The sequence below is a fragment of the Ascaphus truei genome, chromosome 2, assembly GCF_040206685.1.
Source record: "Ascaphus truei isolate aAscTru1 chromosome 2, aAscTru1.hap1, whole genome shotgun sequence".
Taxonomy (NCBI): Eukaryota; Metazoa; Chordata; class Amphibia; order Anura; family Ascaphidae; genus Ascaphus; species Ascaphus truei.
This window is the reverse complement of record NC_134484.1, coordinates 15,609,405-15,622,209: the sequence shown is the minus strand read 5'-3', so window position 1 is coordinate 15,622,209 and position 12,805 is coordinate 15,609,405. Positions and strand designations below refer to the sequence as shown.

Sequence of the window (12,805 nt, the reverse complement as noted above, 5' to 3'; positions counted from 1 at the left end):
GAGTTACAGAGTTACAGAGTTACAGGGTTACAGAGTTACAGAGTTACAGGGTTACAGAGTTACAGAGTTACAGAGTTACAGAGTTACAGAGTTACAGGGTTACAGGGTTACAGAGTTACAGAATTACAGGGTTACAGTGTAACAGAGTTACAGAGTTACAGGGTTACAGGGTTACAGAGTTACAGAGTTACAGAGTTACAGAGTTACAGAGTTACAGAGTTACAGGGTTACAGAGTTACAGAGTTACAGAGTTACAGAGTTACAGAGTTACAGGGTTACAGAGTTACAGAGTTACAGGGTAACAGGGTTACAGAGTTACAGGGTTACAGAGTTACAGAGTTACAGAGTTACAGAGTTACAGGGTTACAGGGTTACAGAGTTACAGGGTTACAGAGTTACAGAGTTACAGAGTTACAGAGTTACAGGGTTACAGAGTTACAGGGTTACAGAATTACAGGGTTACAGAGTTACAGGGTTACAGAGTTACAGAGTTACAGAATTACAGGGTTACAGAGTTACAGGGTTACAGAGTTACAGAGTTACAGAGTTACAGGGTTACAGAGTTACAGAGTTACAGAGTTACAGGGTAACAGGGTTACAGAGTTACAGGGTTACAGAGTTACAGAGTTACAGAGTTACAGAGTTACAGAATTACAGGGTTACAGAATTACAGGGTTACAGAGTTACAGGGTTACAGAGTTACAGAGTTACAGGGTTACAGAGTTACAGAGTTACAGGGTAACAGGGTTACAGTGTAACAGGGTTACAGAGTTACAGAGTTACAGAGTTACAGGGTTACAGAGTTACAGAGTTACAGAGTTACAGAGTTACAGAGTTACAGGGTAACAGGGTTACAGTGTAACAGGGTTACAGAGTTACAGAGTTACAGAGTTACAGGGTAACAGGGTTACAGTGTAACAGGGTTACAGAGTTACAGAGTTACAGAGTTACAGGGTTACAGAGTTACAGAGTTACAGAGTTACAGAGTTACAGAGTTACAGAGTTACAGAATTACAGGGTTACAGAGTTACAGAGTTACAGAGTTACAGAGTTACAGGGTTACAGAGTTACAGAGTTACAGGGTAACAGGGTTACAGTGTAACAGGGTTACAGAGTTACAGAGTTACAGAGTTACAGAGTTACAGGGTTACAGAGTTACAGAGTTACAGAGTTACAGAGTTACAGGGTAACAGGGTTACAGTGTAACAGGGTTACAGAGTTACAGAGTTACAGAGTTACAGGGTAACAGGGTTACAGTGTAACAGGGTTACAGAGTTACAGAGTTACAGAGTTACAGGGTTACAGAGTTACAGAGTTACAGAGTTACAGAGTTACAGAATTACAGGGTTACAGAGTTACAGAGTTACAGAGTTACAGAGTTACAGAGTTACAGAGTTACAGAATTACAGGGTTACAGAGTTACAGGGTTACAGAGTTACAGGGTTACAGGGTTACAGGGTTACAGAGTTACAGAGTTACAGAGTTACAGGGTTACAGGGTTACAGGGTTACAGAGTTACAGAATTACAGAATTACAGAGTTACAGGGTTACAGAATTACAGGGTTACAGAGTTACAGGGTTACAGAGTTACAGGGTTACAGGGTTACAGAGTTACAGAGTTACAGAGTTACAGGGTAACAGAGTTACAGAGTTACAGAGTTACAGGGTTACAGGGTTACAGGGTTACAGAGTTACAGAGTTACAGAGTTACAGGGTTACAGAGTTACAGAGTTACAGGGTTACAGAGTTACAGAGTTACAGAGTTACAGAGTTACAGAGTTACAGAGTTACAGACTAGAGAGGATAAAAAAAAAAAGAAAGTTCAACCTACAGTATGCCAAACAAGAAAAAGTGCTTAAATAATAGATATCTATAAATATAAACCGATATAGCCAACATTATTGTCCCAGATGACATATCAATTTTCTTAAAGATGTGTAAAATGGGGGCGTCATTTTGCGCACGTCCGCATTTGTTCCAATGGCGTCGAGTCAAATCTCGTAACTGGATGTAATAACATTAGCTGCATTGGTAGCTAAGTTACAGGCAAATCAGACGGCCACATCCGCACAGGGGGAGCCCCAACGTTTTTCGAGTTCCATCTAGCGTGTCATCAGAGGGAGTCTCCTTTGGCTTTATGCACGTTTGTCTGCATTAGTCCCATTCATAAGAGCAGAGTTCAACTCTTTTTTCCAGCACAGGACTTGTGTATGTGAAAGGGGTTCAAACATCCACCTGCCCAATATTGACAAGGGGTCGACTTGTCATGTTCCGTGAAAGCCGGGCTAGATGCCCGTCAAACAGGTGCTGCATCATATTTAATAAACGTGTTAATCAAGTCTTTGCATGTGACATAGTTTCAAATGATCGCAGCGTATTGGTGGTTGGGAAGGGTACATTTTGAAGTGGTGATAACTTTGAATGCACCTATACAGGAGCTTATAATTACAGAACGCAGAGTGTTCAAAACCTCATCAGTCACTTCAAATGTACCCTCCCTTAGTCAGGGGGGTTCACCTCCAGTACTCAAAACCCTCCAGCAGGTCAGGCTCTCAGGATACCCCTTCTTCAGCACAGATGGCGCAATCAGTTATAACAGGAGACGAGTACATCTTCCTTAATGAAAGGTTGATTCCCAGCAATAAGTATAACCAAAGGGTTTCCCCCAATGCCACACTCACTGATTTGGAGTTCATCTCACTGACCTTTCGACCAGTCCCATAGACCAGGGGTGCTCAACTCCAGTCCTCAAGCTCCGCCAACAGGTCAGGTTTTCTGGATATCTCAGCTTCAGCATAGGTGGCTCAATCACTAATCTTTAGACACAAAAGGTTTTGACAGACACAGTATTTGATTCAGCTTTTGAGACTAATGCCTTAAACACAAAATATCCCCTAATACAGCTCAACTCCGTTATAGCGCGGTCCTCAGGGGCCACCCGATCCGACCGCGCTATAACTGGAGACGCGCTGATTTAAAAAAAATGGCCACCGTGTGCCCGATCAGGAGGAGGGGGTTGTGAGGAGGGAGGTGGAGTGAGGCGCCGGCAGCCCTACATGGCCCCTAGCAGCCACCAGCATTCCCCGCACCCCCCTCAGCAGCTTCGAACCAGCCAACCACGGATCCCCGCAACTATCCTCCAGCCTCACCCCGATCCCCCCAGCCTCGCACTGATCCCCGCACGGCCCCCCCAGCCTCACTCCAATCCCCGCACTGCACTGCCCCCCCCCAGCCTCGCGCCGATCCCCGCACCGACCCCCCAGCCTTGCACTGTCCCTCCCCCCACCAGCAGTCCCACAATGCCCCCAAAGGTGGGCTGTGACACTAAAGGTAGGGGGGGCTGTGTGTGTGGTGTGGTGTGTGTGGTGTGGTGTGTGTGGTGTGGTGTGTGTGGTGTGGTGTGTGTGGTGTGGTGTGGTGTGAGTGTGTGCAGTGTGCTGTGAGTGTGTGCAGTGTGCTGTGAGTGTGTGCAGTGTGCTGTGAGTGTGTGCAGTGTGTGCAGTGTGCTGTGAGTGTTTGCAGTGTGCTGTGAGTGTGTGCAGTGTGCTGGTGCTATGAATGTGTGCAGTGTGTGCAGTGTGCTGTGAGTGTATGCAGTGTGCAGTGAGTGTATGCAGTGTGCTGTGTGTATGCAGTGTATGCAGTGTATGCCGTGTATGCAGTGTATGCAGTGTGCAAAAAAAATTAAATTAATTTTTTTTTTTTTTTATTCGGTGTCCATGCTCAAACCGCGTTATAGTGGATCGCGCTATAACGGGGGTGAGCTGTATATAGTGTAAGGTTCATTTCTGAACATATCACAAACACAGAAACACCTTAATTGGCACACTTTTGGGGTTGTGTCTATTTGTGTCTATTTATGCAGCTTGCTTGCATCGGATACATAATAAAGTGTTACAACAGTTGTATTAAAGTTCTATTCCCTTTTATTCTAAACCTCTAGGCAAAAATGAAATTACTTGTATATATTAGTGTATAAGGCACACTTGGGACACACATTTTTCTAAGAAGATACAACAATATAACCATTTTAGAAAGGCAAATAAAAATACAAACATTGTGATATTTGGCTAAGAAATTAATATTTTTTTACATTGCAATTTGCCTTTTAGGCAGGTACATATATAGCTGCAGTGATATGTCCAACAGAGCCTGAAATAAAGATGCTCTGCAGAGGAAGAGATTAAAAATACTGCCCATATCCCTCCTTCAGGGTTACACTACAATGGGTAATCTTTAACTACCCAACGCTGGGTGTGAGGAGCGGGAACTTGAAATTAAAACCGAGTTATGTGTAATTTAAAAATAATAATAACTGGAATGAGTGATTATGACTTGTTAGTGTAATATTATTTATAATGAACAGTCTATGAAAATAATACATTTTGTTAAACTTGATCATGAAACAGCTGTGCTGCATCAAATAATTTTTTGGGGTTTGATACATAGTAATTTAATTCCGCGCTAACAATATATACAGATTTTTTTGTAGTTATGATTTTGATGCAGGTTCAACAATTTTTTAGGACGCTCATACAATTTTTGTACATTTTTGTGTACATACATGCATGTTTTTTACGCATCCCGTTTGTACGTGCTAATATACTTGAATAAAAATATTTTTGACTCAAGGAGCATATGGAGGGGAAAAAAAAAAAGAGTACACAGGTACAATAGAATTTGGGATTTCCCTGCGTCAATTTTATGTCACAAATTCAATTTGAGATGCTTAGTACTGTACTTGAGCCCCAACAAGTCCTTGTCCTGCAGAACTTACAATCTAATTGTGTTACCTACATCAGGGGTGCTTAACTCCAGTTCTCAAGACCCCGCCAGGTCAGGTTTTCATAATATCCCAGCTTCAGCACAGGTGGCTCAATCAGTGGCTCATTCTTCGGCCTGTTGGGGGATCTTGAAGATTGGAGTTGAGCAATACTGGTCTACATCATACAAAGACAGTGTCATGCCCAAGGTCACCCACACAGATGTAGCAGGACTTATTGTGCCTAGCACCTGGACAAACCACGTGATCCATTGTGGGGGATCTGATCCAGAAGTAGGGACCCATCACCGCAATGTCAGGGCAGCATTATGTCTCTTGGGCCGCGACTCTTTACAAATCACCCGTGGGTCCGGTACAGTAAACCCTCTTACATCTGTAAGGAGATCTGACACTTGGATATGGACCTGGCTCACCCCCAGCAGGGGCACCTTCCTTATCGCTAAGCTGAACCTTCCAAACAAGTGAACATCTTCTGTGACAGCACAGGAACAGTATCTGCTTACACAATACTTAGACAGTAGGTACAGCTTATACAGTAGGTGGGGATTTGAGATACATGAATATCTTACAGCTCCGTTTGCAGAACTTTCCTCAGCCTTTATATCTTTATTCACCTTTTCCTTCCTCTTTACTTCACGTTGGATATTTTGATGATGTATAGTAGATGTTGCATATTCTCCAGTTCGGCATGTTTGGTAACCTTACTGTTTGGGAGAGAGAAATAAAGAAAGAAATATGCAGATTTTCTCCATTTGGCCAAATTTTCACAGGAGCCGAAAGTCCAATACTCACCAGCATCACGTACTTGTGCGAACGTTTCACACATCTGTAGTGGTGATACAGACATTATTGTACTCACGGGTGCACGTGAGTGTGTGTGTAATAAGGCGTTAGCCTCGCCCGTTTTTTGCACACTACTAATTCAGACTCAATGGTGTCTGCTCTCGTAGTGTCCCTGCTCCCAACCCTCTCCCCCCCCCCCCCCGCTGCAACGCGACCACATCTGTACATGGTGATCACTTTTTTTTCATCGTGTGTGTATACATTTCAGATGCACAAACAAAAAGTAGGACATCAAAATATATAGCTGTAGTAAGTATGTTCTCCTTCTTTCAGCTTCATTAGTTAGCTGAAGATTCAGTTTATAATGGACCTGGTTAACAATTGTTAAAGGTGGTACAGAAAGTGTTACATGACTAAGTGCTTTCACTTTTTTGTAACTACTTTGGCTTACGGTGCTATGTGGGACTGCAAATTTAAAGCAGCAATACTACATCCCCGCCCCCCTTTTTTATTTTTTTATTATTTGTTTAATTTAAGCCTGGTCCTTATTACCTAAGCTGGCACTTGGTGCTCCTGTTATAAATGTGTCAATATTGTGTGACTAACATAATGGCTGCTTCAGTCAGTGTAACTCAGCAGCTACAATGTATTCTTATATTACTAAGGTAACATTATTTCATTTTTCAGTTTACAGCTCAAATTGCTAGGAACATTTGCCACAAATTATCACAAACAGGAAAGTGTTTCAAAGATCTTGCACTGCTGGGGAGGTGGGGTAAATCTGCTATAGAAATCAAAGGATGCTTTAAAGAGGTAATACAAGCAGCTATAAAAAAAACATATTTTTTTTGTTTTAATATATGCAGCCTTTGATTACCTTTATTGAAAACTAATTACCTAAGCTGCCAATAGATTGGTTCTCCTGTGATCGATCATCAAAATACCAGGGATCATTAAATGGCTTCCTGTTAATTTCAAATCAATCCTTGAGTCAGTGTAACTCAGCAGCTACAATGTATCCTTACATTACTGAGGTAACATTATCTATTGTTACACTTTGCAGCTCAGACTGCTGTGGCTATTGGCAACAAATTGTCACAAAGAGAAAAGCATTACAAAGATGTTATATAGTTACATAGTAGATGAGGTTGAAAAAAGATGTATGTCCATCAAGTTCAACCTATGCTAAATTTAGACAACAGAGACTTTATCCTATATCTATACATACTTATTAATCCAGAGGAAGGCAAACAAAAAACCCCAGTGTCATATCATCCAATGATATCTCATAAGGGGAAAAATAAATTCCTTTCTGACTCCAAGAATTGGCAATCAGATTGCTCCCTGGATCAACACCCATGTTTACTTATTTGGGATATCCCTGTATACCTTTCCCTTCTAAAAATATGTTCAACCTTTTTTTTAACAAATCTATTGTATCTGCCATCACAGTCTCCATGGGTAATGAATTCCACATTTTAACTGCCCTTACTGTAAAGAACCCTTTCCTTTGTGGCTGGTGAAATCTCCTTTCCTACAACCTAAAGGGATGGCCCCGAGTCCTTTGTACTGTCCTTGGGATGAATAGTTCTTTTGAAAGCTCCCTGTACTGTCCCCGAATATATTTGTATATAGTTATCATATTCCCTCTTAGACGCCTCTTTTCTAATGTAAATAAATATAATTTAGCTATCCTCTCCTCATAAGTTAGATTGTCCATCCCCTTTATTAATTTAGTGGATCTTCTCTGCACTCAGTACAGTATATTAAAACTTATAAACAATGGTATTAAGAGTTGAATTTGAAAATAAAAAAAGTAGTATTATCTAATATTCCAGAATTGATTTATTATTAAAAAAAAGTGGGATATTAGGATTTTGCATGGATTGATTCTTTAAAACTCATTAAACATTGAGTTGAATAACGAAAAAAAATGTTCTTATACTACATAAATGATTTATTTAAAAAAAAATCCCATACAGTATAAGATTTCACATGTTTTGCTGGTTTAACGTCAAACTGGGGGGCGCAAGGTTTTTGGTGGTGGGGGGGCGCAGAGTTTGCCAAGGCCCCCCCATTTAAATGAAATGCCAGGGGATCGCGTTGGCCTCTGCACCGTCCCTTACCGTGTCTTCGGCGATATGTCGCCATGGCAACGCGTCGCCATGGCACTGCCACGGGTCACGTGATGTCATGTTGCCATGGAAACTTGACATCACCTGATCTCGCGGCATCAGTTGACGCCGAGGACAAGGTAAGGAAGCAGGCAGGGGGGCGCAGCAGGGAACGTCCGCGCGCCCCCGGGTTAAGGTAATAGGCTCTCGTTATAGACGTGAAAGCATAAGTGTGTATCGGGGCTATTATATCAGACGGCTTATTTAATGCACATTTCCCTCTTCGTTGCAGGGCTCCCTGCTCTGGTGGTGGCTATTTCGGTGGGATTTACGAAAGCAAAGGGGTATGGAACCGCCAACTAGTAAGTAACCTTTATTTCTTTCATCGTACGACCTTCAGATGTTGCAAACTGTACTGTTTTTGGTGCCGTTATCACACTCGGCGGCGCAGTATGGCGGCTGCGCCAATTGCGACCCCACAAACAGTAAGCGACCCGGGAGGATTATCTCTGCGGGAGTTAAATGATTGAAATGTCCTGTCCAACCCCCTTGACGACGTAGATCCCAGAATGTTCCCTACAGTGTTTCCTCTCGTGACGTAGAGCAGGGGTGTTGAACTCCAGTCCTCCAGGCCCCTCAGCAGGTCATGTTTTAAGGATATCCCTGCTTCAGCACAGGTTGTACAGTCTGAGCCACACATGGAGCCACCTGTGCTGAAGCAGGGATATCCTTAAATCCTGACCTGTTGGGGGGGGGGTCTGGAGGACTGGAGTTGAGCGCTCCCTGACGTAGATATCCATATTTGGATATTCCCTCCTGTACTGGGATTGCTTCTTACCTTATCGGGGAGGCACCGCGCGGAGAGAGACTGCTTCTCTCTGCGCAGCTCTTCCAAACTGTCTGTCCCGGGAGGATTAATGCTGCAGGGGTCCCATTCAGAAGCAAGGACTCCCGCAGTATTAATCCTCCCGGGTCCCGAAAATGTACTGTTTTTGGTGCCGCGGATTTCCACATGGTGGCCCGCGGCACGGGAAACAGGAAGTCTGCTTACATCTGTATAAAGGAAATGTGTGCTGCGCTAAGCGCGATGGGAGCCCGGGACTAAATGGTGCTCTGTGTTAAAACACTTAAACTTACGTGATATAGTGTATTTAGGTGGCTGCCAATCAGGGAATCTGCCCACCATGGTGAGATAGGGAAACTATAGTGAAAAACAGTGTGCGGCGCCTCGTGCTAATATAAACAGTGCAACAATTCACTAGCAATGAATACGCCTATAATATACATCTTCTCTAACTGTGCACGCAATGTCTTGCATATAATGTATACCCTGTTCATTTATGTAACTGTATGTGTAACCATGTATTATTTGTCATATTAACTATGCCCAGGACATACTTGGAGACAAGAGGTAACTCTCAATGTATTACTTCCGGGTAAAACATTTTTATAAATAAATAAATAAATCGCACGTGTTGCTAATGCAACTAATGGTAAAACATCTTTGAATAAATCAGAAACACTTATACGTGTCTTAATAATACAACTGTGATTCGTGTCCTCAATAGAAATGTCCAGTTGCTACTGTACAATGTTTGGTGTTAAGATCAATGTAGAACTCAGCATATGAAATGAGAAAAAAACACCAAACATAGTGTAATGCTGTATAATAAGAACAATATGTAACCTTATGTTAGTGATTAATGAGATCCTCAGAGGTAGGAAATACTAAGGAAAGTAAGAAATTAAGTGCACTTAATAGACATAAAATCAATCACATGACTGTCACTACAACAGTATCCACACTGGCAGAAATGGAAATCCTACTTACAGGAGGTAGGTAGGTATTGCGCATTTAGACAAAATTGACTTGCAAATCTCTGTTGGGGGCGGCTGCTTTTCTTCTCTGGCTAATGCATCTGGAGTCCTGGGTACGGCTTTCCCAGACCAGCCAGTGCATGCAGGTTCCTATGTAGCCGCTGAAGTAGTGGCACTGCCTCCCTTCCCTTCTTTCAGCACCCTGCTGACCGACTTGTTGTGCTCACGCGAGATCGGGTGATAGGAAGAGCCGGTTAAGGGTCTCCTGCAGTCTGTCAGGACGTTCTCCAAGACAATATTGTGCCCTCCTGTGCAGGGTAACTTGCGCTGGCATGGGACCGTGATAAACTCTTCTCTATGCGTTTCACAAATTGCTTCACTTCATCAGGGATATGTGGTATCATTAGCAACACTTGCAATTCATTGCGGCATTTGACACCGTGGACCACCCTCTTCTCCTTTACATTCTCCATACTCTTGGTATTCGTAACAAAGCTCTATCCTGGATCTACTCTTACCACTCCCATTGTACTTTCAGTGTCTCTTCTTCTAACACCTTCTCCTCCTCCATAGATCTTTCTGTGGGGGTGCCGCAGGGTTCTGTCCTGGGACCTCTTCTCTTTTCTCTGTTCACACTTTCTCTAGGTGACCTAATCACATCCCTTGGGTTTAAATATCACCTCTATGCTGACGACACACAAATTTACTTTTCAACCCCTGACCTTACACCTGCTGTACAGACCAAAGTCTCAGAATGCCTCTCTGCGATATAATCCTGGATGGCCCTCCGCTGACTTAAACTTAGCATGACAAAAACCGAGCTCTTCATACTTCCTCCCAAACCTGGCCTAACTACCTCCTTCCACATTACTGCTGGAAGTACCATCATTCACCCAGTAGCCCAAGCACGCTGCCTAGGGGTCACACTTGACTCCTCTCTCACATTCTTCTCTCACATTAAAAATGTCTCTAAAACCTGTCGCTTTTTCCTTCGCAATATTACAAAGATTTGCCCTTTCCTCCGTTGCTCGACTGATAAAACTCTGACTCAGGTCCTCATTCTCTCCCGTCTTGACTACTGTAACCTCCTGCTGTCCGGCCTTCCTGCCTCTCACCTGTCTCCACTACAATCTATCCTAAACGCTGCTGCCAGAATCACTCTACTCTTTCCTAGATCTGTCTCTGCGTCTCCCCTGCTCAAATCACTCTCCTGGCTTCCTATCAAATCCCGTATCACACATGCAATTCTCCTCCTCACTTTTAAAGCTTTACACTCTTCTGCCCCTACTTACATCTCATCCCTAATTTCTCGCTATGCACCCTCCCGATTCTTGCATTCTGCTCAAGGATGTCTTCTCTCTACCCCCTTTGTATCTAAAGCCCTCTCCCGCCTTAAACCTTTCTCACTGACTGCCCCACACCTCTGGAATGCCCTTCCCCTCGATATCCGTCTAGCACCCACTCTATCCACGTTTAAGACCCACCTTAAGACACACTTGCTTAAAGAAGCATATGAGTAGCACCGTACATATTATTAGACACGATACATAAAGCTTGGCCCCCTGCAGAAACACTTACCAATATGCCCTCCTACTGTTTCTGTACGTTTTTCCTACATACCTATTAGATTGTAAGCTCCTCGGAGCAGGGACTCCTCTTCCTAAATGTTACGTTTTTCTGAAGCACTTATTCCCATGACCTGTTATTTATATATATTTATTATTTGTTATTTATATGATTACCATGTGTATTACTACTGTGAAGCGCTATGTACATTAATGGCGCTATACAAATAAAGACATGCAATACAATACAATACAATTGCTAGTGAATTGTTACACTGTTTATATTAGCACTAGCCGCCGCACACTATCTGTTTTTCACTATGATTACATCTGTATACCTACACTGCGTGTGCTCCGTGCACCTAGAACAGCCCAGTTATATTATGTAAATACACTTGTTGGAATATGTTCTGACTTCTGAACACTTTTACCTTTGCTGCCCTATCTCTGCCTCTCTCCTCCTATCAGTGTTCCTCATGGTCCCGCTCTCATTATCTGGACGGCTCCATTTCATACTGTATACAAGTCATCCTTTCAGAAAGTAACGTTTTGAGAAATAACTTCTCTTCTCTTGCATGAAACTCATTTTCTCGCAGTCGTCACCTGGTGTCCATTGAAATCCCTGTGACTTTTACTTGGAGTGTAAGCTCTCTGGTCTAGGAATCCTCTGCTCCTCCTGTCCATGTCTGATTGTTCTCTTGGTTGGTGTAACGGGAAGTTACAGGAGCGCAGCGCTGCCCTAATAACATTGCGGGAGTTATATTTCTAAGACACTTGCGTATCGACTCAGATAAAACTAATAACACAGTGAATAGGGGGGACTGTTCATTTGGGCGTATTACTATGGAAACAGTGTCTACGTTGCAAAGCTAGCAGCAGAGGTTTGAAGCGATACTTAGACCAGAAGTGGCCAACTCCAGTCCTCAAGGGCCACCAACAGGTCTTCAGGATATCCCTGATTCAGCCCAGGTGGCTCAATCAGTGGCTCGGTCGTTGACTGAGCCACCTGTGCTGAAGCAGGAATATCCTGAAAACCTGACCTGTTGGTGGCCCTTGAGGACTGGAGTTGGCCGCCTCTGGCTTAGACACTAGCACTAGTGGCCGTTTTTAAGAAGCCGCACTAACGATGTTTTTAGCTCACGTCTCTGAAGTGGGAGAACCCATTTTCAAATCCCAGTGTCACCTAATCTCCCCGTACCGCATGCACCCAAATTAGACTGTAAGCTCTTCAGGTCAGGAACTTGTATTGGCAATATGGTGGATACACTTATTTCTATATATATATTTTTTTTGTCTGGGATTGGACTTTGGGAACTTTGGCTGGTGGAGGATCTGACTTTATTGTACGTTGTCCCGTTGAATGGGGACATGTAAAATGTAGTATTTACAAAATCTGAAAAGCTGTCTCAGGTGCAATCTCGGGTAATCGGCTGCGGGAAATAAAAAGTCTTTGAGATGGTTTTCTATGTTTAGAACCGTAATTATGTTTTATTCTTGTGTGTGCCAGTGCATTGTGTACATTTGTGTACATTTGGTGTGCACTTTTCTTTCTCGGTTTACATGAAGAGGAGACCTGTGACGTTTGCAAGCTGTATACATTAGTATCTCATGTACAGTGTGAAGAAATCTCCGGTATCAGCACGTATGCAGCTACTAGAGCTTTGTACAACATGTTTAGTTAAAGCAGAAATGCCAGCTGCTTGTGTTATTTCCATCCTCCCTGAATCAGGGTGCCCCGGAGC

General features: G+C 43.1%; 1 protein-coding gene across 8 annotated transcripts in view; it reads left to right on the top strand.

Moving 5' to 3' along the window:
- The window catches only part of ADGRB1 (adhesion G protein-coupled receptor B1), a 553,612-nt gene that overhangs the window by 476,811 nt on the left and 63,996 nt on the right, over window positions 1-12,805 (top strand). For all 8 annotated transcript variants that reach the window (XM_075581569.1, XM_075581558.1, XM_075581572.1 and 5 more), the window contains one exon: window positions 7,973-8,042. In XM_075581569.1, coding sequence (XP_075437684.1) covers window positions 7,973-8,042 — 70 coding nt within the window. The remainder of the gene's footprint in view (window positions 1-7,972; window positions 8,043-12,805) is intronic.